This window comes from Glandiceps talaboti, chromosome 7 (genome assembly GCF_964340395.1).
Source record: "Glandiceps talaboti chromosome 7, keGlaTala1.1, whole genome shotgun sequence".
NCBI classification, from domain to species: domain Eukaryota; kingdom Metazoa; phylum Hemichordata; class Enteropneusta; family Spengelidae; genus Glandiceps; species Glandiceps talaboti.
The window spans coordinates 16,188,164-16,215,407 of record NC_135555.1 but is presented as its reverse complement, the minus strand read 5'-3'; the positions used below and the strand labels follow the sequence as shown (position 1 = coordinate 16,215,407).

At 36.5% G+C, this 27,244-nt stretch overlaps 1 protein-coding gene and 3 non-coding genes across 4 annotated transcripts; all 4 read right to left on the bottom strand.

The window, feature by feature from the left end:
* Positions 1-11,266: 11,266 nt before the first annotated feature.
* On the bottom strand, positions 11,267-11,339 carry Trnap-ugg (transfer RNA proline (anticodon UGG)). The gene has a single exon. It is a non-coding gene; the product is annotated as a tRNA-Pro (tRNA).
* A 415-nt stretch (positions 11,340-11,754) lies between these two features.
* Trnap-agg (transfer RNA proline (anticodon AGG)) lies at positions 11,755-11,827 on the bottom strand. The gene has a single exon. It is a non-coding gene; the product is annotated as a tRNA-Pro (tRNA).
* Positions 11,828-12,805: 978 nt separating this feature from the next.
* Positions 12,806-12,878, bottom strand: Trnap-cgg (transfer RNA proline (anticodon CGG)). Its single transcript has one exon. It is a non-coding gene; the product is annotated as a tRNA-Pro (tRNA).
* Positions 12,879-16,384: 3,506 nt separating this feature from the next.
* LOC144437718 (tRNA-dihydrouridine(20) synthase [NAD(P)+]-like) lies at positions 16,385-26,790 on the bottom strand. Its single transcript, XM_078126725.1, has 13 exons — positions 26,591-26,790; positions 25,893-25,938; positions 23,767-23,902; positions 22,822-22,882; positions 22,450-22,497; positions 21,808-21,873; positions 21,170-21,327; positions 20,660-20,828; positions 19,892-20,013; positions 19,161-19,331; positions 18,623-18,710; positions 17,612-17,685; positions 16,385-16,896 (listed from the first exon to the last, which is right to left on the bottom strand). Exons 1-13 carry the CDS (start codon positions 26,723-26,725, stop codon positions 16,551-16,553), a joined length of 1,620 nt encoding a protein of 539 aa, XP_077982851.1. The 5' UTR covers positions 26,726-26,790; the 3' UTR covers positions 16,385-16,550.
* Positions 26,791-27,244: the final 454 nt, after the last annotated feature.

Here is a 27,244-nt window from a genome sequence, read left to right as displayed (position 1 = left end):
AAGTCTAGTTTAATTAATAGAATGACACAGTGTTCTGATTTCTAAAAGCCAAATTCAGTGTTTATGATGAAATCATGTACAGTTGCTTTGTAGACAAGTTGTATACTTTGTATTCATTTATCATCATCAAATTCTAGTTGTGCACTTTGATTTTTACCGCCGATCCAATGTTGACGTGAACGAGATTCAACCAACAAGCTTAAGAAAAGGAGTTGTTGCTATCTTGGGTTATTGTGTTACTGAATCGAAATGTGTTGTAAGTACATAATATAGTAAAAGATAAAATGCATACACCTACCTTCAAAGAATCCGTCATAACTTGCAACGTCATGAAGTTTCAAAGGCATAGCTATCCCTGCCAAGAATGCATCAGATATTGCTAAATTACAAATCAACAAATTAGTTACTGTTCTCATGGTTTTGTCTTTTAGTACCACGACGAGAACAAGGGTATTGCCTAACAGAGCTACAACCTGAATAACGACTATCAGGACGATTATTGGTATACTACGGTGATATCGTAAAGAGAGTTCTGCTGCGTACGGTGTGATGCTGTCCATTGCATCGCCCTGCCTAATCCAAGTGATGTTAGTACATTCTGAGCTCTGCAGTGTATCTACGACAATTTCGCCGGGATAAACACAATGATATTGATAATTCAATCGCAGACATCATACTATTCTGGCTCTATATCTCTAAAAAACAGGCAAGTATATTCTGGCACTATATATCTAAAAGGATGTGATCAGTCGTACAAGCCTCACTACTCTACACGTGCTACACTATACGCAAGTAGTTAAAATGACGTGATTGAATATTTCGATCTCTGATTGAAGTCATGCATCCCAGTTAGGCTGGGGTCAGAATTTACAGCAGGGGGGAGCCTGGGGAGAAATTATTTTGGTCAAACAAAATTTCGCAGCCCCCCCCCCCCACTTCGCGCTCTCAAAAATGTTCATGCCCCCTCCCCCAAAGAACCCAAGGATTTTCGTAGCCCAACCCCTCCCGGCTACACATATTTTAATGTGTAATTATAGAGTCTCTTCACCCCCTCCACTTCAGAGATGTACAGTATGGTACACTACATTAAACTAACAGTGGAAATCAACTTCAGCGTCCATACATAACAATGAGAGATTTCTTTACAAATATATATGGGCTTGGCGAAAAAGGTCTCATTTTGGGCTGCACTTTGAGATACTTAGTCAGCAGGCTGTTATCTTTCAATATGGGCAGAAACAGCATCCCATGATAGTTAGTGAGGAGGGTGTGGGAGGTGGTGTCCAACAGGAAGCACTTTAGAGAGAGAGAGAGAGAGAGAGAGAGAGAGAGAGAGAGAGAGAGAGAGAGAGAGAGAGAGAGAGAGAGAGAGAGAGAGACAGAGAGAGAGAGAGAGAGACAGAGAGAGACAGACAGACAGACAGACAGAGAGAGAGACAGACAGACAGACAGAGAGAGACTGAGAGAGGGGGGCAGACAGACAGACAGACAGACAGACAGACAGACAGACAGACAGACAGACAGACTGACTGAAAGGGGAAGGCATATACAAATTCATTCGCATGGATGTCACCCAACTCAACACTGAATATAGATTTTAGAAGGTTTTGCGGTTTAATTTTGTTCAAATCATGAGCAAAATATTTCGGGGCCCCTCTTTCAGACCATCGAAAATTTCATGCCCCCCCCCTCTCTTGAACCCTCATTTTCATTTCAAGGCTCCTCCATTTCTAATCCAGCCCCCCCCCCCCCCCCCCCGCCGCCTTAAATTCTGACCCAAGCCTTATCTTCTCTGGGTAATCTCGCGAGAGAATATCATGTTATTGCAACCACACTATGTTAACCCTTTCTCATAGCGTAACGTAGGAGCACGGCTAGAGTATTTGTTCATTATACTACCCCTACCAATAGGGTGCGAAGTTGTTGATTATATAGGGACATGTGAATTCCCTTGGGCTAACAATTTCATTTGGACGTCATTTGACCTAAACGTACATTGAAATATGCTATGTAATTGAACTCATTTCTCCGCGCTCACCGGTGTCTCCTTTCCTTCTAACATACACCCATGGGCCTTGCTCATTGGTCTCTCCTAATGTACTCCCACCTTCTGAATAGAATAAGTAATGAGTACAAGCTCTGAAAGCGATTAGCCACCATATGTGTTCAACGTGCCAGGTTTGACTGATTTTGACTCTGCTTATTACCTAGTCGTGATTCACTATATGTATATCCACTAAGATTTCAAAATAGGTCAAATATGGATTGTCAAATTTGGATTTTCAAAGGATATTAAACACTTTAATATACCTAAAGCGCATCCGTTGTATGGAACATTCACGGTATGAAGGCATAAAACCAGACAAAGAGCATTGGATGTAATGGCGTAGAATCAGCAAACAATTTCTGTGAGAACTTGGAAACGATGCTTTCATGTACGTACAAGTAACTGAATCATTTAGAGCTACCCGCTGTATACATACCCCGTCGGTAATAATGTGAACGACTGTGTACGTTTTAAATGCATGTAACCGGCACAGTTTGATTTTCAGAAATATTTCGTTTGTTTTATTAGGTATTCATGTCGTGACATATTATATTTTTAAAAACTGAATTGTGAAATGAAACGATACACTGTATACTATATATACATGTACACTTTCCTGCGAATGGTCGAAATCCTTTGGGATATGTATATATACAAATACAGGTGTTTAAAACATATAGCCATAACGGGATGGAAACACCGAAACGAAACAGCACCGTCCACTTGGCAATCGATATCTGCTACGTTTTCCGTATTAAGCTCCTTTATATACAGGGTAGATCCAAGATCCAAATGTGTAATATATCTTAAGTATGTAAGCTACAAGTTCCTAGTCGTAAGATACGGGTTATTTCATCCATAAATTATCTTTCTAGAAAGTACCGAGAATAAATATTGCAAACACACAAAGACATAACAACTTGATGAATGGAACTATACTAGTGCACAAACATTACGTCATCACAACCTGTTTCATGTTAGTGTTAACTGGCTCTGTTTGATATAGTCACAGAAACCAAATAAAGATGCGTATGCTACATTTTAAGATAACAAATTTGAATGAATACAGTTTCTTGCAAAAGAATCACATGCAGATATGAAATGCAGACATTACAACATTGGCGCCTGTGTGTCTACGTGCAGTTGCAGTAGTTTAAATAGTTTATTTCATTTAGACTAAATATAGCAATATTTTTTTATCTTGCTATCTTGAGGTCTAGAATGTGCAGTGTCTTGCTGGTTTCTGTGTGTTGTCATTGTAAATTTAGACTAAATGTAGCAATATTTTTGATCTTGCTATCTTGAGGTATAGAATTTGCAGTGTCTTGCTGGTTTCTGTGTGTTGTCATTGTAAATTACTGTGAATTTCTATCAACGTACTTCTGCTAAGACGGGAGCAGAAAGAGAGCGATTGCCTCTTCCTGTCCAGTAGGTCAGATGCCCCTCAAGGGATGAACAACTCCTTGCATCGACACGCAGATCACTTTCTTGTGACAGCTTTCATTAATTTCGTCTTAAACAGACATATACTAACACTGCCAACTGACATTAAACTTGCACCAACTATTGATTGTTTCAAAAGAAAACTGAAGACACATTTGTTTTGTAAAGCCTACGGTGTGGATTAACCATCCAGCGCCCCTGAGCAGAACTTTGCCTGGATTTTGGCGCTCTACAAATTATTTTGATTGATTGATTGATTGATTGATTGATTGATTGATTGATGTCGATGAGATACTTTAAGACTCCCATAGTTACTATTCGCATGAGTTGTCATACCTTCAATGTTAATTAAATATGTCTCTGGTGAAATATAAATATAGATATCATTTCAAGTATACATGGTATTTAATAATATGAGTGATATGTAACAAGATACCAAACATGTCATGGAAACTAAATAGATGTAATATCGTGGCAATTATTTTCCCCCGCTATTAATAATAGTCTGCACGTGATCACTGCAGGAGACCCAACACTCAGCAATTTGATTGTCCGCCATGTTTTCCAACTAAGCTGGTGACCAAAACAAAGTCATATTTTGCTTTTCTTGTAAATTAATTATGTCCTTCCGGACTACCTACCTAAAACCCGAATGTGACCATATGTTGTACTGCGGCAATATTTTCTAATGTCTGTTTTGTATCAAAACTGTATATACGTAGTAGAAGCATGTTTGAAATCTGTTAAATGACGTCACCGTGCTCTAGTTATTTAATATACGTTCCAGAAAGAAGCGACCGAGAGCTTGGTGATATAATTTCATTGCATATACTATTGCTGTGTACTTTTACAGCGCGTGACTTGTTCTAAACCAATCAATGGATGACTTGTAGTATGTTACTTTTATTGTTCATATCTACCAGGCCATTGTATTGAACACTGCGAATCGCCGCTTCAAGAACGGGATTTATTGCTCATCTACATCGTCTTGAATTTACTGGTATGTCATCTAAATGGATAAAGTTTTGATGAATAAAATCAATAGAAAGCCGCCTAGATGACACTTATTTTCGACAACATTTTATTATTCTAGCATTCCTGTTTGCTTTGTATAATGAAGGTGAATATTCAATGTTTGGCAGATTATGACAGACTGGGTGGTGATTGTGGCCTCGGAACTCTGGAAAAAGTCAGTCAGATAGTAATAATCAAAAGTGTGCTGGGAGTTATAAACCAGACTGAACGTTTCCTTACATAATACATTACCATTGCATTCAAAAAAAATGTCAGTGATATCGATTCTGAACCGAAAGCACAAGAAATGTTTAAAGTCTGTTTGGCCGACCTTTCAAGATCCTCTTTATAGACCCCTTGTAACTCCATAAGGAGAGTTATCGTGATTATGTACGGTGAGACATCGATAAGCCCTGGTATTGTATACGTTTACAGAACCAACCGAAAGAATGTTGTCTTTGACACACCGCAATCTGTGCATAAGCGCTATATACAACAGCTCTCTTGAGGATTCTATTTTAAATGGTGTGCTTAATAGATATATTTAGCATCAATGCACGTCAACGCAAATGCTGACCACCGACCGGTTTACTGAGTAAAATTTGTATCGACACATCTAACCTAGAAATTGAGATAAGGTTATGTCTAACCCGATATTTAACTACTATAGATACGAACATAGTATCATGTTATAATTTGATGAAGACAGTATTCGCTCTGTTATGCATACCGACAAAACTGTTCATTGAAATACATACATTTTTTGTATTTAAGGAATTTATTTATGAAAACAAAATAGGTGGAGAAAATAATTACATCGCAGAAAAGTTACATACATACATACATACATACATACATACATACATACATACATACATACATACATACACAAAATGAAAAGTAAACAAATCAAAAATACACTTCACTAATGTCAAACTGTTCACCGCAAAAACACAGGTCGCGTGCTAAATGCCCGAAGTCTGCTGTTTGAATGTCCTCTTCTGCACATGACAGATCGTTCACTGTTATAGCAGTACATGTAACAGCACGATACAGTGAACATAACGAGACATGAATCAAATAAAAACGTCGTCTGGCTCGAGAAAAATCTTCCGAACATTGCTACATCGTATCGTCTTCTTCGAAACCTTTCTCAGTTTGTAAGATTTTTGTTGAGTCAGACGATAAGATGTAGCAGTGTTAGTAAGATTTTTGTCGGGTCACCGACTACGTTTTGTTTCAGGTCACGTGATTTTCATTGTAATATGCTTGTGACGTCACTCGTCACATCTATACACACTACGACATCCTCATGAGTAGAATAAAATGTTTCTGGCTTAAACTCATCGACTGTTAACATTCAGCATTTCTGTCAGCAAGGTAGATTTGCTAAAGGGGCAACTAAAGGCGATACTGATTTTATCTTCCCTGCATTTCTTAACTTTGAGGACCCAAACCACAAAAAGCCATTTTAACAGTTTGTTGCCATTGTTTTGATCGAATGTTCACGCCAAGTAACTTTCAGCTGATTTTTACCTGTTTTTAATATGTAATTCACAAAAGCTGTTACGATACAGCCTTGAACCAGATAGATATTATAGCTTCATAGCGGCAATTCATGTTCCACTTTGATCTTTCAATTCTCCAGAAACAAATAAAGAAACCAACGGCAATAAAACAAGGACTTGCAATTTGCAAATTTACTGAAGACGGTCAGTTTTCATGTTCATATTTTAGTGCGTTTATAAGAGCTTATAAAAGCAGTTCCAATAAATGAAAATAATAATTAATTTTCAAAAATCACTCCAGTTTTCAGATCAACGCGGAGCAACAAAGCTATTGATATAAGTTGAATGGTCCTCTTAAAACCACAGTGTTTGTGAAGATATACATGGATCAATGGATTCCCTTGGATGATTGCATTTTCATGGTACACACAGCAGGTACAGTAGGGTGCTATAATGTAGTACAGTCATATGAACTATCATGCTCGTCTCCCTCACGATAGCAACGAGAGGCGATATATTGTGTTACTTAAGTGAGTGAGTGAGTGAGTGAGTGAGTGAGTGTGTGTGTGTGTGTGTGTCTGTCTGTCTGTCTGTCTGTCTGTCTGTCTGTCTGTCTGTCTGTCTGTCTGTGCGAATGATTTTGTGTGTACCATGTGTCTGTTACCATTTGTGTTTGTTTGTTTGTTTGTTTGTTTGTTTTGTTTGCGTGCGTGCGTGCGTGCGTGCGTGCGTGCGTGTGTGTGATTGTTTGTCTGTCTGTTTGTTTGTTTTGTTTGCGTGCGTGCGTGCGTGTGTTTGTGTGTGTGTGTGTGTGTGTGTGCGCGCGCGCGCGTGTTAATCGCCGTTCCTGGTCATTTGCAACAATTAAGAATATTGGCCAACAAATTACTGTATTTAGCCTCTTCCTCATTGAAAGAGGTACTGTATACATAACAGCTATTGTTAACGATACAAATCGGTTGAAAGGTCATGAACAGAAGCAATCTTCATCATTTTCATGATGGCAATTGATTCTTTATGTAATTCCATGACCAGGGTAAAAAAGGGTAAAGTTGAGATGGTAATGACAAAGAAACACTTAAGCTTCCTCTATTTACCCCAGCAGTTGTCAAATTAAGACTGTCAGAAAGTCAATCACATCAGGTTATTTATTCCTTAATATAAAACATCCTCAACTTCTCTTCATTCAGTAGGATGAGAAGGTCAACGTCTTGTTTTGCTCTTTAAGATGAGAATGGAATCAAAGTTGCAAAAATTTCAATGGCAAATTTTATACAGTATTTTCTATACAAATTGCGTGCTATATATGCCTAGTCAATCTTCGTAGAGTTAAGTAGTCTGTTCATTTTCGTAACATAATGGATGAAAACGATATTTTCTGTTATTTGAAGTCGAATAAGTGTAATTTCTCTGCAGCTGGGTGAAGCCCTTGACCCAGCCCCTACATTGTATACAAAACAAATCCTAATAAGCTATATCTCTTTCAGTCTGTACGCTTTTGAACTATCTTATTTTGATTACCTAAAATACCACCCAGGCGCTATAACTGTAAAATGAAGACGTTTATCCGCTCTTTACTTCTTGTGAAAGAAAGTACATGTCCTATAGCCATACAAATAACATGTTACCTCTCAAAGAGAGAAGACAGCTTGTGGAAATGGAAGAACCTTTATGAGCAACCTTTGAAAAAAAATCCATGTATGTATGTATGTATGTATGTATGTATGTATGTATGTATGTATGTATGTATGTATGTGAGTTTGTTTGCTTGTCTGATTTTCTACCTTTATTGTGTGCTTTTTGTAACATAATATTTGTTTTGACAAGTTCTTTTGCCATAACCCATAAGATAGGATAACATACAGTTTAGACTTCAAATTAAAAAAAAAGAACGATACGACTTAAATTAGAATCTAACTCTTATACATATATGTTACTGTTTAAACGAGTTTTCAATAAAATTACATGCATTACAATTTTTATGATGCAAGACAATGAAATTCAAACCAGGTTTTTTTATTGCTGACAGCAGCTCGTATGTCGCCTTCAGACGTATACCATTTATTAAGCCATCCTCTGAACGTGTACACCGAGGACCATTCATAAACAATCGCTGTAATATAATACTAACCCCAATTTAAATAAGCCATCACATCACTATCGAAAAACTTAAATCGAATGAATTACAAAGACGGTACCAGGTGATACGTCAATAAAAGAGAAATTTATGCTATCAAACAAAATAATACAATTATCGCCAGCAAAGTTTACATACTACTGTCAAATCTAGTTAATCTAGTTCCTAAATGACGCGTTAGGATTACTACCATCATCTCCATTCACGTATAGGGAAAGTCCTTATCTTAGCACAGAAATCTGTGCTACCCCCGCTGGGGGCGCGAAGGGTAAATGACGACGCTTGTCAGTAGTAATCCATCACAAATTGACACGCAGTTACAATTGGTTAGTTTCTATAGACAATTGCTCATTAACCGAACTCCACATCTCCAGTCTGAAACTAAAATCATGTGGGGGCGGACGCGACAACGTCATCACGTTTATTTGAACCCAGTGGGGGTAGCACAGACTTCTGTGTTAGAATAAGGACTTTCCCTATACGTCATGAGTGGAGATGATGATAGTAATCGTAGTTCTGTACACTTTCCTTATCGTCATAGACTGGCACCAGTCGTTTGGGAGATGTTTTTAATTGTCATATAATCTTCATATGTTATGAGTTTTTTTCACTTATTTTTTTTTTAAAGGAACGTGTACTCCGCATTTTAAAAACTAAGTTCTCGTCATCTCTAAATTGTTTTCGCAATCAATCAATCAATCAATCAATCAATCACTCACTCACTTATCATTTCAGGCAAAAAGAACACAATTATGTTTGCTTTATTAAAATTATTTTATCTCGCTACTAAACCACGTGATTTACATGTATACATTTGAAGTTGCAACATGTTGAATGCAAATTAGATGCAAATGAAAATTTGCAAACACAACATACATTTTACTTGAATGGCAATACTCATGCGTACGTTTTGATGAACGACGCGGTCTTGGAAAAGAGGTGATTTAATTTGTAGCTTGCATCCATATGAGGATATGAAATTTATGTCAATCAAATATATTGGTCAACTATAAAAAGAATGTAATTTACGGAATACAAGAATAATTCATCAATAATAACAATATTGAAAATTAGAAAGCAAATTTTAATATTGGCGAACATAAAAATACATGTAATAGAAGTTAATGAGTGGCAAAATGAAATTTTAATTTACTAATATAAACATTGAGTTTTACATCTTATTAAAATTGGGATCGGTTTTAAGAACACGAATGTTACAAATGAAAGCATGAATTTTTATGAATACGATTTGATTGTGTGCATGAAAATGTGTTCTATTGAATATTGCAACACAATGGCCTGCCATATTTGATGTCATCACCAGTCGCTTGATTCTTTGGCAAATAATTGTATGTTACTTTAATATGTTATTGGATTGTTGAATGTTTTTTGTCAAAATTTGTTTATTTGTTTTTGTGGGTGAGCTTTGGACAAGACATATTAATTTCACATTTTTGGCACGGGTCTTTTGAATCTAGAATGTGTCAAAAGTGAAATTAAAAATGTCTACCATAAAGACGAAAAAGTACTGGTGATTTTTTTTAAATGTGTCTATCGTGAAGATCAACAATGTAATCTTGTGTCATGATTGGCATTTCTGAAAATCACTGATATGGAGTGTATCTATAGAAATCATTTCACGATAGATTTTTTACCAGGATTGAAAGCTAAAAATGTGTATCTCGCAGCCCGAAATGCCTTACATAGCCCAGAAATGACTCCGCGATAAACATATTTGGCATGCTTGAAAATCAAAATGCCTATCCTGCAGACCAGAGATTATACATCACAATTCACATTTAAAAATCGATGGAAGTCTACAAATCAGCACGATAGACAGTTTTCCCACGGTTGAAAATCTCGATTTAAAAAGAATACTTTCACTTTAGTCTGTAACACCGAAAGAAACTACTTTTAGCCTGAACGGATTGCCATACTATTGACATTTTGCGAATTCCTGCATGATTACATCTTTGATGTGCACGATAGTGCCAAACTGTCAATCGTGAAGTCATTCCATGGACTACATCGGCTTTCAAATTTGTCACTCCTGCTGCACAATTACAGTTTTGAAAATGGACCATTGACACAAAAGTGATGTAGATAAAAACTACTTCGGGAAATTCTGATTGCAATTAATTCGAAATCAATGACTCAGCTGTATAACAGTCGGGAATATTTTCTTGATCGACATTATTCTATTCAGGATAAGTAAACCTATAGTACTTTCGATCGGAATGGCCTCATTTTTATTTAAATTGCTGACAAGTACAATTGGTTTATATCATGCGGGATAAAAGGATATAATCATTTCAGATAAAATACTCCGCTAAAGCTCCTAAAGAAACATTACCCAGGACAATCTATATCCGACCCCTAGGCCCTGGCTAGGTCTTCTGGAGTTGAAAGCACGTGTTACTTGTTTCCACATGCACCATGCAACTGTCACACGTACAGCTGTCAGATATCACATCTTTTTAGACAACAATATTGCATAATTATAACTACTATTGTACCTGTCGTCAACACACATGTTTGACCTAACAGAAAGGACAATTCAGTGAAAGTGGTGAACTCCATGAAGAATGTCTCCGCACCTTCGAAAAAATTTGGAACTTGAAATTTGCTTCGAGTGGAGAAAGGAAGAAGAAAAGAAAATAACACATATGGGCATTGATTACAGGAAATATATGTGAGTTTTTATCATGGATGTATTAGGGGAGATACATCCATAAATATATTGCTGTTCTTACAAGAAGGTGGTCTGGAAATATTAACAGAAACTATATAATGTTTATCACTACAGAAACTAGGGGTTCGAGGTCAATCGAGTTTGGGGCTATTCCATCGCTACGGAAGTGTATATCTATTACGTATATATTGTTATTATGTGGGCACAACTTAAGGAGAGAGGAGAAGGATATTGTTGTATGCCTATACTGTACTCGAGGAATTTAAGATCAATCATAATTTTATCAGACTGGACAATATTAGACCTCCATACAGTATTAGAAATGAGTTTTATTGATACATGTACAGATATATCGTACATAGTATAGTGAGGCTATACACATTATCTAAAATGCCAAATTTTCATTCCCAAAATGAAAAACTGAAGGGCCCGTCCGGGGATCGAACCCGGGATCACCTACTCCCAAAGCAGGTATCATACCAACTAGACCAACGAGCCTTGTTAAAGTTAACCAAAAACTACTTTTTTATTTAAACTGCTTCTATTACAACTATTATGATGTAAGATATTGAAACCCGGACTGATAACTTCTTGCTGCAACGAGTATAGCGCCCCCAAGCGGTCATTTTCAATATACCGTTTTTAATCTTCGTCAAAACTCTTGTATGTCGTCGAGCCGTCATAAACAGTCAATAACATATATATCAGTAATTGTAATCACAGACAAGGAAGTATTGTAATTGAGTCGGAATTTCCTAATAAAGATGTTCAGTTTGACGACAACAAATTGTTCTTGCTTGAATTGGGCGATGCTGTATCTGTGCAACAATATGATATTTCACACAGTTGAATATATAATACACTCGTACTTCGCACTCAACTCAAAATCTTTGCCAAAAAATTCAAAATGTAATGAGCCCGTCCGGGAATTGAACCCGGGATCGCCCCCTCCCTAAGAGGGCATCATACCACTAGACCAACGGACCTTACTGGGGGATGCAAAAAAATACTTCCAAATATTTTATTCGCATTAAAATGATGCAACTGTTGTGAAATAATTTTCCACTATAGAATATCTAGAGACGGAAGGCCCCCTAAGTGCATGATAACTATTGCGGGTGCGGGTTCATCATTTTGCACAACTTTAAAAAAAAGGTGACGTGATAGTTGGTGGGGGGGGGGGGGGGGGATTTGGCCAGGTGTACCCATGGCGAATTCAAATTACAATACAAATGCTATACACAATCCACAAACTAGGGGTGAGACGTCTACATTTCAGCCAGAAACTAATGGTCAAATGTGTACATTCTGTCAGAACATAGGAATCAAAAGTCTCCAAAATGTGAAAATCACCAGTATGGTATTAAATGTTCTACGTGTCAAAGACGGGGTCAAAACCACAATACTTGATGCTTAAAATCAAAGAATCAAAGGGCTACATGAGTCGGGATCACAACCGCCATACATTTGTATATATGTCCTTGCTAGGTGAGTATCCCCATCCCACCACCGGGTCCCACCCCCAGGATGGTTGCGTGGCGAATATGGAAGCTTGGTTCCCAGCAATCTGATTATAATCTGATCTAATGAATACGGCTAGATCTCTTTATTTACATCTATTTCCTTCGTTTAGTGTCAAGTACCTGTATTATCGATTTTGTTGTTCAGAGAGTGATCACACCGGAAGGCGGCGATCACACCGGAAGAACAAAATCGAAAATGAACGACACTAATTGCCGGAAATAGATGTAAATAAAGAAATCGAGCCGTATTCACCACGTCAGATTTTAATCAGATTGGTTTCCTAATTCCAAAACACGCTATATGCTACAATACGTCGCACGTTTCAGACTAGAGTTCTAAATCTAGTCGTACTGTCTTCAGTAAAATGTCTTGCAACTACAGTACCTGCAAAAACAAAACAAAAAGTAACTAACTACGAGGACCTAAATGTAAAAGGGTAGGGGCCCGTCCGAGATTTGAACCCGGGACATCTTCCTCCCGAAGGAAGCATCATACCAACTAGATCAACGGACCTCTAGAATTGTTCTTGGATTTCATCCTCTGTCATAGCCTGGAACTACATGAAATTGGATGATGCAAGCCAATGAAATATTCTACCATGATGAACACATACATATTCATGAATTGGGATTCTGTGTTTGTTACAGGTAATAAGGGAGACCACTTTCATCGTAGTATTTCCCATACTTAGAAAAATCATTTCCCCTCAATCCTATATATTGCGTTATCTTTTTTTAAAAACAGAGCTATGGAATTCATCAATGCCCCAAAGAGAGACCTACCGTACACTAGGGCGAGGTAAAGTGGGAAGTAAACACCGTAGCTTCACACCTCTCCATCTCTTGCAAAAGCAATGCTGAGGCAATTACCTCAAAGGTGTAAAGCTAATAACATATACAATTGCAGTACAAGATTCATTGATACAAAGTTACACAAAAATCAATGACATATAAAATTGGAAATATATAAACAGGAATAAATTTCAACATCATCAGACAATCTGTCCGTATTACCTACAAGTCTAGTTTCACCATCTTTATCATTTGTTTTGTGACCCATTTTGGTCATTTTCTGAAATTCCACATCTTACAAGCTCGAGTAAATTTTCAGACTGTTGGAACATGTTGTGCCATCATTACAAAGAGACCTCGTGGGTTTTTTCAACACCCTTCTCTACTGTAAAAGAGTCAGACACCAAATATTTTGGATGCTCTACACATTTTATTCTGCCAGCACCTGATAAACGCTATATTTTATAGCTATTATTTCACAGAAAAGTTGAAAACAAGTATTACGAATGTGGTCTTCATTGATAGATCACATCAAAGATGACCAAAATATGTTGTAGAATATAGCACCCTAGTAACCAAACCACACAATTTTTTTAAGGTTAATGGAAATACAGCATATCTCAACAATGATGACTTTGAGATTAAATTAAGAATATTACAAAGGGTATCGATAACATGCTCCTTCCTCGTCATCACTTAGTTAATATATACTAGGATTCTCATAAAAAATAACTTTGAAAATTTCCTTTCCAAATCAAAGTAGAATCAGAAAATTAAAACCGCAACCATAATCAAATTATCAGTGTTTTATCATATGACGTTCAACAAAAGTACCTGTAAACTTGATACGGTGCCCAATAATATGATTTATAACAAATCGTTTTCAGGCAGCCTTCAGTGATTGGTTTGGATTGTGTCATGTGGTATGGACTAATGACCCATAATGACCCTAATTTGAATACAGCAGACCCTATTCATAGCATGACGTCCTACTGTGATTTGCTTTGACTATGGAAAGAATATATGTCTGAGAATGTGATGTGTTATAAAACACTTATCGCCTTGCCTTATTCGGGCACTAGTAATCGTCATACTACTCCTCATGCTGTTATGTAGCAACTATTTGACTTGACTTTCAGCCTTCGGAAATTGTTGCTCAGCTTGGCTTTCATCCTCGAGAAATGGTTCCTACATAAAAAGCCATCAGGGTAATAGATATCTGTTAGAGCCCTCATTGGCTAGGCAATAAGCATTAACTAGTTTATGTTTTCATGTATCCTAATGTCATAAATTGGCATTTGAATGTTAGAACACATTGTTTCTCTTGACACTCATTCCCAAATAAAACAGACCACATTTGTACTTGAACTATATAACTAATATGTTTCTACTCTTACAAAGTTAAGCTTTACTTTGAAAAAACCATTGTTATAAATATGACAAGGTGATACAAACTCAGTAGCTTCTCTGGGATTGATTTCATAAAAGTTACAGTTTCTTGAAATTTAGCCATATGAAAAAGTTATCAAACTTTTTTGCCAAAGAAATACACATAATTGGATAATACATTCATGTATATCAACATTATCACTAACTTCATGAAACTGGCTTGTATTTTGATTAAAATTATATCAGTCTGTAAAATACACCATGCTGCAGGTCACTGCATTAAAGGGTGGTGTTTCTGGTTTCGTAGCACATCCAGAATTGCAGCAATTCCGTTGTCACTGGATTCGCTACAATTTTGTAGTGTTACTTAACTGTCATGTATACGGAATAGGAAACACAACAATTTCATGCAGTGGGTGCCATGATGCCGTCATCGGCCTTACCCCCTCTTAAGAGAAGGCTGATCATGACTGCAAAACAACATCACATCTCTTAGCAGGAATCTACATTGTGTCATATGTAACCACTTCAACTACACTGCTTATATTGTGTTTGGAAGAGGTTTATCATTCAGGTATTTTCACTGCTGACTTCAGTAATTTATGTTCTCCATATCAAGGATTACCTGTGGCCTGTCCATAATTGCTGAATGTTGTTTAAGTTCAGCAGCGATCCAATGCATAAGTCTGGATGAATTGCTTTTTGTTTACTGACAATTATATTATACCAGTATATTGATGGTTGAAATCGGGGGATCTGATTGGTCTAGACATCGAACTAGTGCGTCTAAAACGAGTGATAATGCACTGCTGGCACACGTCCAAATTTTGTTTGTTTTGGCTACGGTCGAGCGTTGAGTTGTAGTTCGCTGTGATACTGATAGTGAACTCTTCGAATTGTCAGACAGAGGAGGGTTTTCTCTCAATGAGACAATATTTTGAGAAATTATTGAAGGAAATTTCGAAAGCAACCAAGTCATCGCGTATTTGTTCAAATCATCGTCTACTACATGTACTAAGGTCAAGGCATGCACGAAATCGGTCCCAGCCTCGGCGCGGCTAGCTGGGGTGGAAACATTGGTGAGCTGCCCTGTCCTGTCATAAAAATGAAGCAAGTGAAAGAGCTTACACTGGCCGACTTACCATTAATCTAAATAGAAATTTGTCTGGGATCCTGTCCTAGAGTATCAGTCATCAATCCGAGAGGGAAATCCTCAAACCCGAAAATCTACTGACGTAACTTCCAGTAATATAAATACATTGTAAATATCAACCTGTCTATCACTTCTCCGAGTCGCGAATTCGGCCGGGAACGATCGAAGCATGCTGTATTTAATAAACCACTTCAAGTTTATACCTTGAGTCAAACAGGTTGTTTATTCATCACTGTCCACTTTTAATGAGCCGATCAATGTACAGATTATCCCTAGAAACGATTCGCAGATAAAATAAATCCAGTCACTGCACGACGTTCACGTTGAGGCCAAGATCAGCTGTCTTGAAAGCAGCGTTATTCAATTGTTATGCAAATTAGTCACAGGGGCGCATATGAAACGAGAAAACGTTAGTTCTTATCTTGTTTCCGATACTTTCAATATACTGGTATAATATAATAGCGATAAACCACCCCCTGGGGAAGGTATACCACTCGGTTTTGACCAGTGAACTCAATATATGCACTCGCTATCGCTCGTGCATATATTTCGTTCACTGGTCAAAACCTCTTGGTATACCATCCCCAGGGGTGGTTTATTGCTTAAACATACTATCGCAGTTACTCAGTTTTTACCCACCCTGAGATCTAACACCATGCTAAATTTGGCTCAATGGCATGATGCTAGACTTCACTTTGGGGAAAAAGTCTTTCATAAATCATTCAAATTTCTGCTCAGAAAATAAGTTTCGTTTGAGCGCTTCTCAAACATTGCTTCCTAGTCACTTGCTTGGTTTTCATATCATGGAACCCTGAGGTAGTGTACAAATGTGTTTGGATAAGTTGCATTGTATCATCTTAACTGATGGGCATCAGAGTTAGATGATGTTATCAGATGACTTTGTTGGAATGCTGTGTTATTAATATCACGCTCTGAGTTTACATCCAAGATTGCAGAGCTATTCACATCTGTGTTCTGTTTATCAACACCTCCATTATGATCAGTGTGGTCAACACTGTCAATTTCACCACATTCCTGAGTATTAACGTCTTTCCCATCATTCACAGGTAAGGGCTTAAGTCTCTTTCGTCTATGTTCACCTTGTTCTTGACTGTCTTCTTTCCTCCCATCATACTCTCCTAGACAGTGCAGACATACTATTGCAGCTGACTGTTCAGCAAATCGTTTACTCTTTTCCCTGAAATAGAGAACAGAATTTTTGAAACTTTCACCAGCAGAATGAAATTGATGTTAATACTGAAATGAATGTTGTCATGTGACTTGATACGTGCCAAATTTTCATAAGCTGGTGCCATATCCAGTTGAACACCCCACAGGGGTAATAAAGGGCATTGTGGGAAATCTATATTAAATGTGGGCAATTCAAACTACCATACACAACATCATTACAGCGGTCTTATTTTCACGCTATTTTCTTTCCCTATGAACTATGTGACTGTTTATTTGTGTACAAACTGTTTTGGAATGCCTAAAGATTACAAAATATTTTTTTTTTTAAACTTTGGCACTATTTATGTTATTGGTTTATAAAATTTAAAAACTATCATGGCAGAAACAGGACCTAAAAATAAAGTTAGCCAGTTTGTGGTCTTGGTGACTCTGGGAATGAAGTATGACCTAGAAAATAGCTTTTTGTTCTAAAAAGAACAGTGACTGCCATAAATTGTAGATTGATTATGAGTGACAGGTTTGTTGTAAATTAAAAAAAAAAAAAAAAGTGCATCGTCGCACCACTTTAGACGGAATGTCCTGACCAGAAATGATACTTTCCCCCCCTTTTTTTTGCCTTACTTGCCATCAACGTTTGTTAGCTTTATAAATCATTCTATATTCCCCAACACTCGTCTCCTACAGATACAATTTCACCTAGACCTGAAAAACACAAGACTTACCAGAAACTGGAGGAATATTTCTCTCCTTTAACTGTTAAAATTGACTTGAAGTGTCTATCTCTTGGCCTTTCTTCCTGTAAACATAGATAAAATGTTTGGGTTGTGAGAACATATTTGAAGAGTCTCTCAAAACTACAGCTGTTTTGCATTATTTTAGCTAAATGCATGACAAGATATAAGTTTGAATTAAAGAGATGCAGGTTTGAATGGCATCAAAATAAACATTCATTTCTTATGGTTGCCCTTGCATCTATTTTGAATTCAAGTGCATTTGTCAAGTCCTAGGATAAACTTAAAGACTAACTTGTGTGCACTAACCACGCATAGTTGGACTAACATTACTGCAAGATATACAAATGCATTGCAAATTGACATGTCAAACAGTATGTGTCATCTGCCAAAAACGCTAAATTCACTTGTCAATTTTAAAAAAACTTGATATGATACAATGATAAAACAGCATTTTTCCTGGATTTCAACCATCTGGAATCTGTCTACAACAGTTCTAGCAATACGTTGATGTGCTATGAAATGCACATACTCCAACAAACAAAACACAGCATTGAAATTTCAAGTTGTTGCGGTTTATTTTATGCAACGTGGATTTCTTGAGGATTAGGTTCATTTTGATTAAAATCTGATGGAAGAAATATAGCCAAACTTCTTTCCTTTACATGTAACTTTACTTTCTTTGTATATTGTATTTAGTTTTTCATTTTGCCATTCTGAGTTAACATCTCTTTGAAGAAGGAGAAGTAGTCTGTAAGTCTGCGATGGGGTGCGCCCTCACACATCAGTCAACACCTTGAGTGTGCTGGTGAGAGCAGCGTAACACAATAACATAGGAGGCAATCAACTCATAACGACAACAGCAAAGGAAATAAAGGCAAATAAACTAAATCTAATTCCTACATCATATTTCAATCAAATCAGTCTCAAGATACAAATTACTGACCCTAATTGGTCATTTAACCATACATACAGTACAAGGGGGTTGTAATTAAAACTTACTATTTCATATCGTGGTGGTGGTACGTCTTGTCTTCTACACCACTCAACCAAATAACTCTTTGGTGTCTTTTCAGGCCAGTAGTCTTTTCTGAAATAAAATCAACAATGACTTTAAAGATTTATCATTTAGTGAAAGGAACACTGTTTGAAAAAAAAACTATTCTGAATATCTTAAAACAAAATATGAACATAAGATATGTAGTAACTGACCATAAATAATTGTGAAGTCCTAATAGTTCCGCATCTCAGCAGGTTTCATATTGGAAATAAAGAAAGTCACTGAAATATCTTTCTTCATTTGCAGGGAAAACTTATTACAGCTACATGTACTGTTAGTGCTTACACTATAGTATCAAAGTACATGTGTGTGCACATTTCAGCATGTTGCTCCTGCTAGTCTTGGTGGCTAACTGTTCACCTTTAAAATGATTGATGATAGCATGTGCTATCATCAAGTTTTTGAGCTTTATGTACAGACCACAAACTTACAACACGATCATTTTAAAAGAGAATTAAGATATACTGTACTCTGACTTACTTGACAAATGATATGTGCATTTCTGTCACAGTTGAATCATCATCGAGTTTTCTCTTCCGTACAACACTGAAATCATTTTGGTAAGGTCCTCTCTGGTTGAGCAAATACTCCATGGTTCTTGTTCTCATGGATTTTACTTCTTGTAGATAACCATCCATTTCCCAGATTGCACTGTAGAGACATGACCAAAATATACCTTGTTATTTACATACCATGAAAGTAGATGACACCGAGTTGAGTGCATAAACGTACCTCCACTACCGGTTATACTTGGCAGTTTTCCCTATACACTATTTACTACATACAAAACCAAAACCAAAGAAGGGGGTGCCCTTGGAGGTCAATGGTTGATGCTAGCCCTTGGATGTCAATGGTTGATGCTAGCAAGGTTTTAGTTTCATAAATATCTTCATTAAAAGCCAGCTCCAAAATCAGATATCCACCTTGTCTCATAGGCAATCCTCCAACAAAGTGCTATATCCATAAACATGTGTTTTTGGATATACCAAACAAATACACAAACTGTTGTAGAAATATAACCACTCTTTTATGGAGTTAACCAAATATTCATACTAAAAGCATATTGCAGATCAACATGCTGAGTTCTACATTTTCTTACTTTTTCATTAAACAGGATGAACTTCTATTTTTTATTACTTGAGATTTCTCGCAAGAGATGCTAGCTCTAGACCCTAAACATGGGACATGTTAACTTTAATTACATAACTTACCAGATATCTTCATAACATTCCGAATGAAGCAAAGCTTGACCTTTTGGTGTCTCCATTTTCTCATGCATGATTTGTTGTAGACAGTATTTGTTGTTAGGGAATGGATTATCATAATCTATGGCCTGTGAAAAGATGTTAGTGGTAAGCATTAAAAGAAATTATGTTTAAAAATACATAATACTGTCTGTAAACACAGATGGAAACTGGTAAATTTAACAGGAAATGTTTCTAACAGTTCTGACTAGCTTTTCAACAAAAGTTAATTTCATAAATCAACAGTGCAATAAAATATCAGAGACTTCCAATATTTCCACGACTGACAGCCCTTTCATCTGGGAATGAAGTATGACCTAGAAAATAGCTTTTTGTTCTGTTATCAGACCAACATCAGATCTGTTGACAGACCACCATCAGATCTGTTGATGGACCACCATCAGATCTGTTAACAGACCACCATCAGATCTGTTGATGGAACACCATCAACCCTGTTATAACAGGCCACAATTAGATGTGTTGATGGAACACCATCAGATCTGTTGACAGACCACCATTAGATCTGTTGACAGACCACCATCAGATCTGTTAACAGACCACCATTAGATCTGTTGATGGAACACCATCAGATCTGTTAACAGACCACCATCAGCTCTGTTGATGGAGCACCATCAGCTCTGGACACAGAACAGAATTAAGTCAACAAAAACTTCTACAAAGGAGATTCATGAGCATGCATCTGTAAGAATACCACATGTATATATTTAGACTTACATATTTGAGATAGGCCTTACAGACTTCATCTTCTGGTAACATTCCTTCTTTTCTAAAGATAGAAGGATTCCATTGTGCTTCCCTGGCTATCATTACCGATGAGGTTCCAGTTAATTTCCTAAACTTTTCAATATCTTCATATGACTTGATATGGTCATCAGAACCACCACTGAAAATAAAAATAGGAAATAAAAAGTTGTTAAAAAAGCATCATCTTAAAACATACAAATATACAATAACAAAAGCATTGAACATAAATACAGATACAAAACTTCTTAAATTAGCCAAGCATGTTCTCTACATTAGCCATGAAATGGTGGGAGAGAATAATTTTTGGAAGTACTGTATGCCAAAGTGCTAAACAATTCAGGCCCACACCTTTGATCAAAATCTTTTGTCACAGTGGAACAGTGCCCCTAGTGGCTAAACTGTACAATCTTTTGTTTTTCCAATAATTGGCCTGTGACTTATCAGACATGGTTCTGAAGTGCAGGGTGTATTATTACATACTTTGCTATAACAGGGATAGAGACAGACTCTGCTACAGCTTTGATAGCATCAATGTTAACACTATGACGAGGTCGATCTTCTCTAAGTCTACCATGGACAGCTAATGCTACTACTCCAGTGCTTTCAATCACTTTCGCCAATGCTATGGTGTCTTCAAGCTACAAGAAATATTAAAGGATATAAGACAAGATATGAGCAGTTTTGTTGTGTTCAGAAAACTTCTATTAGGTGTATACGAGATGTCTGGAATATATCATAATTTTACCAGGTGACACACAGTTCCAGCTAGCTCCAAAGTTTTTGGAGTGAAACAAATGAAAGCTATGAATAATTTGTGTCACACTACTATAGTGGGCACTGAGAGAAGATATATACTTGTATGACTAGACCACAGTTTTGTATTTTTTTCTCTATATCTATGTATGTCTTCTGTTTCTTGCTATGATTTTCACTGGTACACCACAAGGTTAAATACATGTACTGTTGGCTGTCATACTAGACAATGTAATTGTTCAACTAAATAAAGAACTTTGCAATTGAATACTGGCAGAATTTCTCATCATTAATTTCTCTAATACTTCATGTTGAGGAAACTATTATTTGAAGTGATAAATCAATGTTCTTATGCTTCACATTACCTTTGGAAGAATTCTCACTTTACATGTAACAGGCTTAGAAACAGCTTTCACCAGACTTGTTAAAATCTGAAAAGGCAATAAAATAAAAATGAAATAGTGCTAATATTATGAAGTACTCTTTCACTTGTACCCACACTGGCACTTACAAATCACAGGGTTCTTTCATTATTACAAGTTTATTTTAAAACAGCACGTTTTGCAAAAAAACAAAACAATAAAAAACAAAACATATGCTTTGTGTTCTTGATTTTGTGCACACAGACAAATCATGCACTCATCTGCATACAGGTATGCAATATATTATTTCTAGTATTGCACTGCAATGCAAATACCAATTAATAGTGTGCCCATTGATGCAAGTAAACAATGGTATATAAATAAAAATAAACATTTATGGCATGTAATTATAACTATAACTACTTACATTGCAAAATAGTCAATCAAATCATAACTTGTCAAGCTAGCAGTTAGCAAACACATGCACTCAATTTTCAAGGAATACATTATGTCCGTTCTTTTTATTGACATCACACGTCATCAAACAATAAAGAAACTGCTCCACTACATTTCCCTTACATTTTCTATTATAATATCACCTAAAATTTACAAAACAACAAACAAATAATGAAATTTCATACTTACTTCCCTTATTTTGTCAGGTTTTGTTAACAATGCTGCTCCCATGCCACCCTACAAAATGTCACCAAAACACAAGAATATTTACAAAAAGTTCTCAATTGCTTTCCAAAGTTCCAATACAATACTGTGACAGCACACTGAAGCCCCAAAATACAAATAATTTCACTGACAAACTTTTGTTTTCTTTAGTTGAACATTCTCTGCCTTTGTACATTTAACATTAGGATGACCCAAATTGATAAAGAGTTCAGAATATTAACCCAAATGATGAACCTGCAGCTGTACATGTATGTATGTATACACAACGACAAAATGATAGAAAAGGTTGGGGGTTTTCTAGGAAGGTCAGAAGAGAAATCTAATGACAATACTAACCTTAACAGAAAACTCTTTTGGACAGCCCATATTTACATCAATACCAGCAACATCATTTTCTCTACAAATATAAAAGAAACACAAGTGAAAATTCAAGATATGATGTAGATAACCTTTATTGTGGTTTACCATTTGACTGTGTGTTGGGGTTTAAAAATCAACATCAAAGTAGTGTGTATAATTTGATAAAGGGGATAGCATCATGCAGTACAATCAATTTTATTTAAATGATACAATGTACTTCAAGTTTCTGGATACTCCCACTGATTGATCATCAGAAACTGGGTGTGCCCTTTGACGTTTACATCAATTTACAATAAACAGGTAAAATCTATCCGAGTTCCCCTTTCATTTTACTGAGGTTCCTCACCAAAATGATGGTACAATGTATTGGAAACTATGCCAACTTTACCCTATTTCCCCCTTTCTGTTACCGAGGTTCCCCTACCTTAGCAAAAACACTAATATATTACAATGAATTGAATTGTGAGCAACTACATGTCTTTCTGATTTGCAAGTTACACAATTAATTGTTCACATCTGTTTTGATATGTGTACGCTGTTATTCTATGTATAATTTCATTGATTAGTCAGGGTCATGGACTATAGATTAGAACATAGTGGACTATATCCATGGTCCGGGATCCTCACCAGGAATATGCTATCATTTATTAGTCAGGATCTTGGACTAGATTAGTCCCTAGTGGGCTATATCCATGGTCCTCACCAGAAACAGGCTTTCATTTATTGTAAACATGTACTTTAGGTACTATATTATTAGCTATTGCATATATTTAATTGTTTTATGTTATATTCTCATTTTTCAATTAAAGTAAATGCCTTTTGTTAATACAACTTTTCAATATTAATGAAAAATACTATTATTACCCGTACTTACTTAAAATATATACTTTATATTGATATTAATAAACAGGAAATACATACACAAGTTTAGCAACTTGCACTGCTCTATCTGCATCAGCTGTACCCATCTGAAATACCAGCCTGTCTGTCTCTCTTTTACAAGTCCTGAACACTGGACGACCACATTCCAAGACATAGTCAATAGTCCCCAGTGATTCTGTAATGAAAGGAGATAACATGCATTATGACACATAAGCCTAAAACTTTAATTACCTCTCATTTATTCATCACTTGGAAATATGTATCAAACTTCTGCTACACAGATTTTGATTATTAAAATGGAAGTTTGTTTGCATTGAAGAGTTTCGCATTGTCAAAAAGCCACACACTGAATTCGTCTTTCTGTCCAAAACTGTGAATCCTGATCAGTCTGAGTATCATACTATTGTACATGAGTACAAGAGTACTAATGAATACACATGTATATAAATGTACAGAGGTCTGAAAGATTATGACAACCCAGTCCTTCACAGCTGGTTTACACGTGTTTGTGGATTTTGACTGATTGCATCTGTGGGGAGATTGTTCCTGATCTGCATTGCCGAATTTGAAGGGAAAAATGCATTAGGTTATAACAGGGTTCGTACACTTAAAGCAAAACAAAATTCCAGGACTTTCCAGGGGTGTTTCGTCAGTTTTCCAGGGGTATTCATATTGATTTTGGCCATTTTCCAGGGGTGTTGACACTAAAGTATATTTTTTGAATGACATCTTATTGTCTGATGTGGACGAGAAAAATCAACAACAGTTCCCATATGTCACAAAACATTTTAAAGACAATCGACACTATGCAAGATATTGGTTTCAAAACCACGTTTACACGCTAAGATTAACGGAGAAACCTCTGCCCTACCCCCTAAGTAGCCGTTTCGTCAAGTTGGTGCATTGATCGTGTAAGATTGAGTCGCAGCATTCGTCAGTCTAATTCAGACATATCCAGAAAAATAAATCAAAAACTAACGTTTGTCCTCGTTATTGTATGGTTTGATGTTACTAGATTTATAAGCCACCTAAAATAATTTTTTTCTTCAAAATTTTGAATAAAAACGTCATTTACGTAACGAAATTTCGAGCTATGAATAACTGAATACATTCATCGTTTGCGTCTCGATGTTTATGTACGGATGCCATGAGTTGCGGAACATCGCGATTTCAACTCAACTTGACCATTGACGAATGTTACTGTACCGACAACATAAAACAGTAGTTTATTCTTTTAGAACATGTAACACAAATACCCATTTATCGACGAAATAAAAGTCACAACCGTACTTCCACAACCCGGAAATTCAACTTGCACTTCCCTAGGCCCTATCCCTAGATTGTAGTATCAGTCGACTCGTGCGCCGAACTTGTAACAATTTCTAATCAAGGTTGATGATGCTTTGATACTCGCTACAGTGTTACGATAATCTTGTTAACAGACCTACTGTACATGTTACCCCGGCCGGGACTGTTACAATATCATGTCCCTGAAATGACGACTGGGAGATGTATGGAGTGGCAATATACAACATGTATACAGTATAGTATGCAAGATCGAAAGAAACACTGCGGCGCCCATTCAACTAAATAGGCACGGTCTGTGGGGCAAAGTGTCTCGTGGAACGATCGCTTGACTGTCTGGGTTCAATCGGCGTGAATTTTGATTCATCACCCAGCGTGGCGAAAGACTTTGAAAATATTTTCGCGATTTCACATTTACGAGATTCAGAATCATATGAATGGGTGGCTCGAGCACAGACATGACGATCGTCAATATTAATCGATCGATTGAACATGATCATTTTCCAGGGGTTTCCAGGGGTAGGGCGCATTTTTCCAGGGTTTTCCAGGGCTTTCCAGGGAGGGTTTGAAATTCCAGGGTTTTCCAGGGTTTTCCAGGACCGTGCGAACCCTGTATAAATTATATCTGTTCTTGTGCACTAAAGGAATAGTTTGTCAGGGTGGCCTCTAGTAGTTTGTCAGGATAGCTTCTAGGATTAGTTTATCAGGATGGCCTCTAGGATTACCTTTGTCAGGTTGGCCTCTGAACATTTCATTATTACATTTCATGTCAGGGAAATTTAGTAATGCATCACGAGTTAACAAATTTCAGATACAATGGATTAAACATTTCTCAAATGACTTTTAAAAAATGTTCTCACCATTTTCAACTCTCTTGCATTTCAGCATTTTGAAGTCGATGAGTTCCTATGGAGAAATAACAACATTTTTGTGGTTAAAATTCATCATAAAGTACAACTGTTTTATTATTGGACATGTGAAATTGACCACTGTAAAATCATGTCAGAGTAAATCATACTTTTATCTAATTTAATTTAACACTTTGGTACTGAGAATAATCTCGGTTTTTTTTGGTTTTTTTCTTTTTCTTGGTTATATCTTAAAGTAAATGATCCTTGTTATTTTCATCAGTTTATCCATACATTTTTTGTACATGTACCAAGTAACACAATTTCCATTTTTGTCATGATATATTTATCATTTTGGATATTAAATGGTTTGAATGAATGTACACAAAACAGCCTGGTGGTCTTGTACTATGTACATGTGTACATCATGTTGTGAGATGCAATATTGTCTGTAAATCTTTCTGTCACACAGATTAAACATTTTGACCGAATGTTCTTATCTCTACCAACAACCTATGTTACAAACATCTTTGGTGACAAAGACATCCACATAACAGTTCACAATTGGGACTCGTGTTCGCATAGTCAAATATATTATACTGGTGGATTTGGGTGTAGCAAAATAGGTGTCAGAAAAAATGAGAGAAATTTATCGCACTTGTCTTTAAAACACAAGACACTAAAATTTCACGAATGAGGTAACCCCTTACCTCACAGTAAACTATATCTGCACCATAGTCAAGAGCCAGCAGTCTTGTAGGCAATGTGCCAATCCTAACCATGGGTGCTAAGATCATTTTGTTAGTGTATGAAAGTCGGTTGCCCATCATTCTCGCACTGGTCATTCTGGAAACCAACAACTTCGACGTCTTATATTTATACTAATACAACGGTTTGAAAATGGTATCTGTATCACTGTATGGATGATAGAGAAGAAAAAAGCAAATAATTAGATTTGGATAAATTTAGATAACCGTGAATTTACAGACGCAATCATTTTGTGTAGCATCAATGTCAGGATGCAAACTATGGACAGATAATCAGATTTAGTTCCACAGTAGATGTGTTCAATGTGTTTTTAAGGTGATCACAAGAAGTACAAGTATCGCTGGCTTTTCAAATGATCTTTGAAATTTCATCGGCTCATGTTTACAAATACAAGCGACTTGGCTTGGATTCGGAAGAGCCGTACAATTATACGTTTCGTATACCGTGTACGGTCTATTCTTTATCAAAGACCGGTTTTCACTGTTTCCTACCAAGAAATGTACTGTACGCTTAATAAAAAATTTACTTGTTACCGGTTGATGTCCGAAAATTTTATTTCACAAATCGAATTGTAACTAAATGGAATTCCCTGCCAA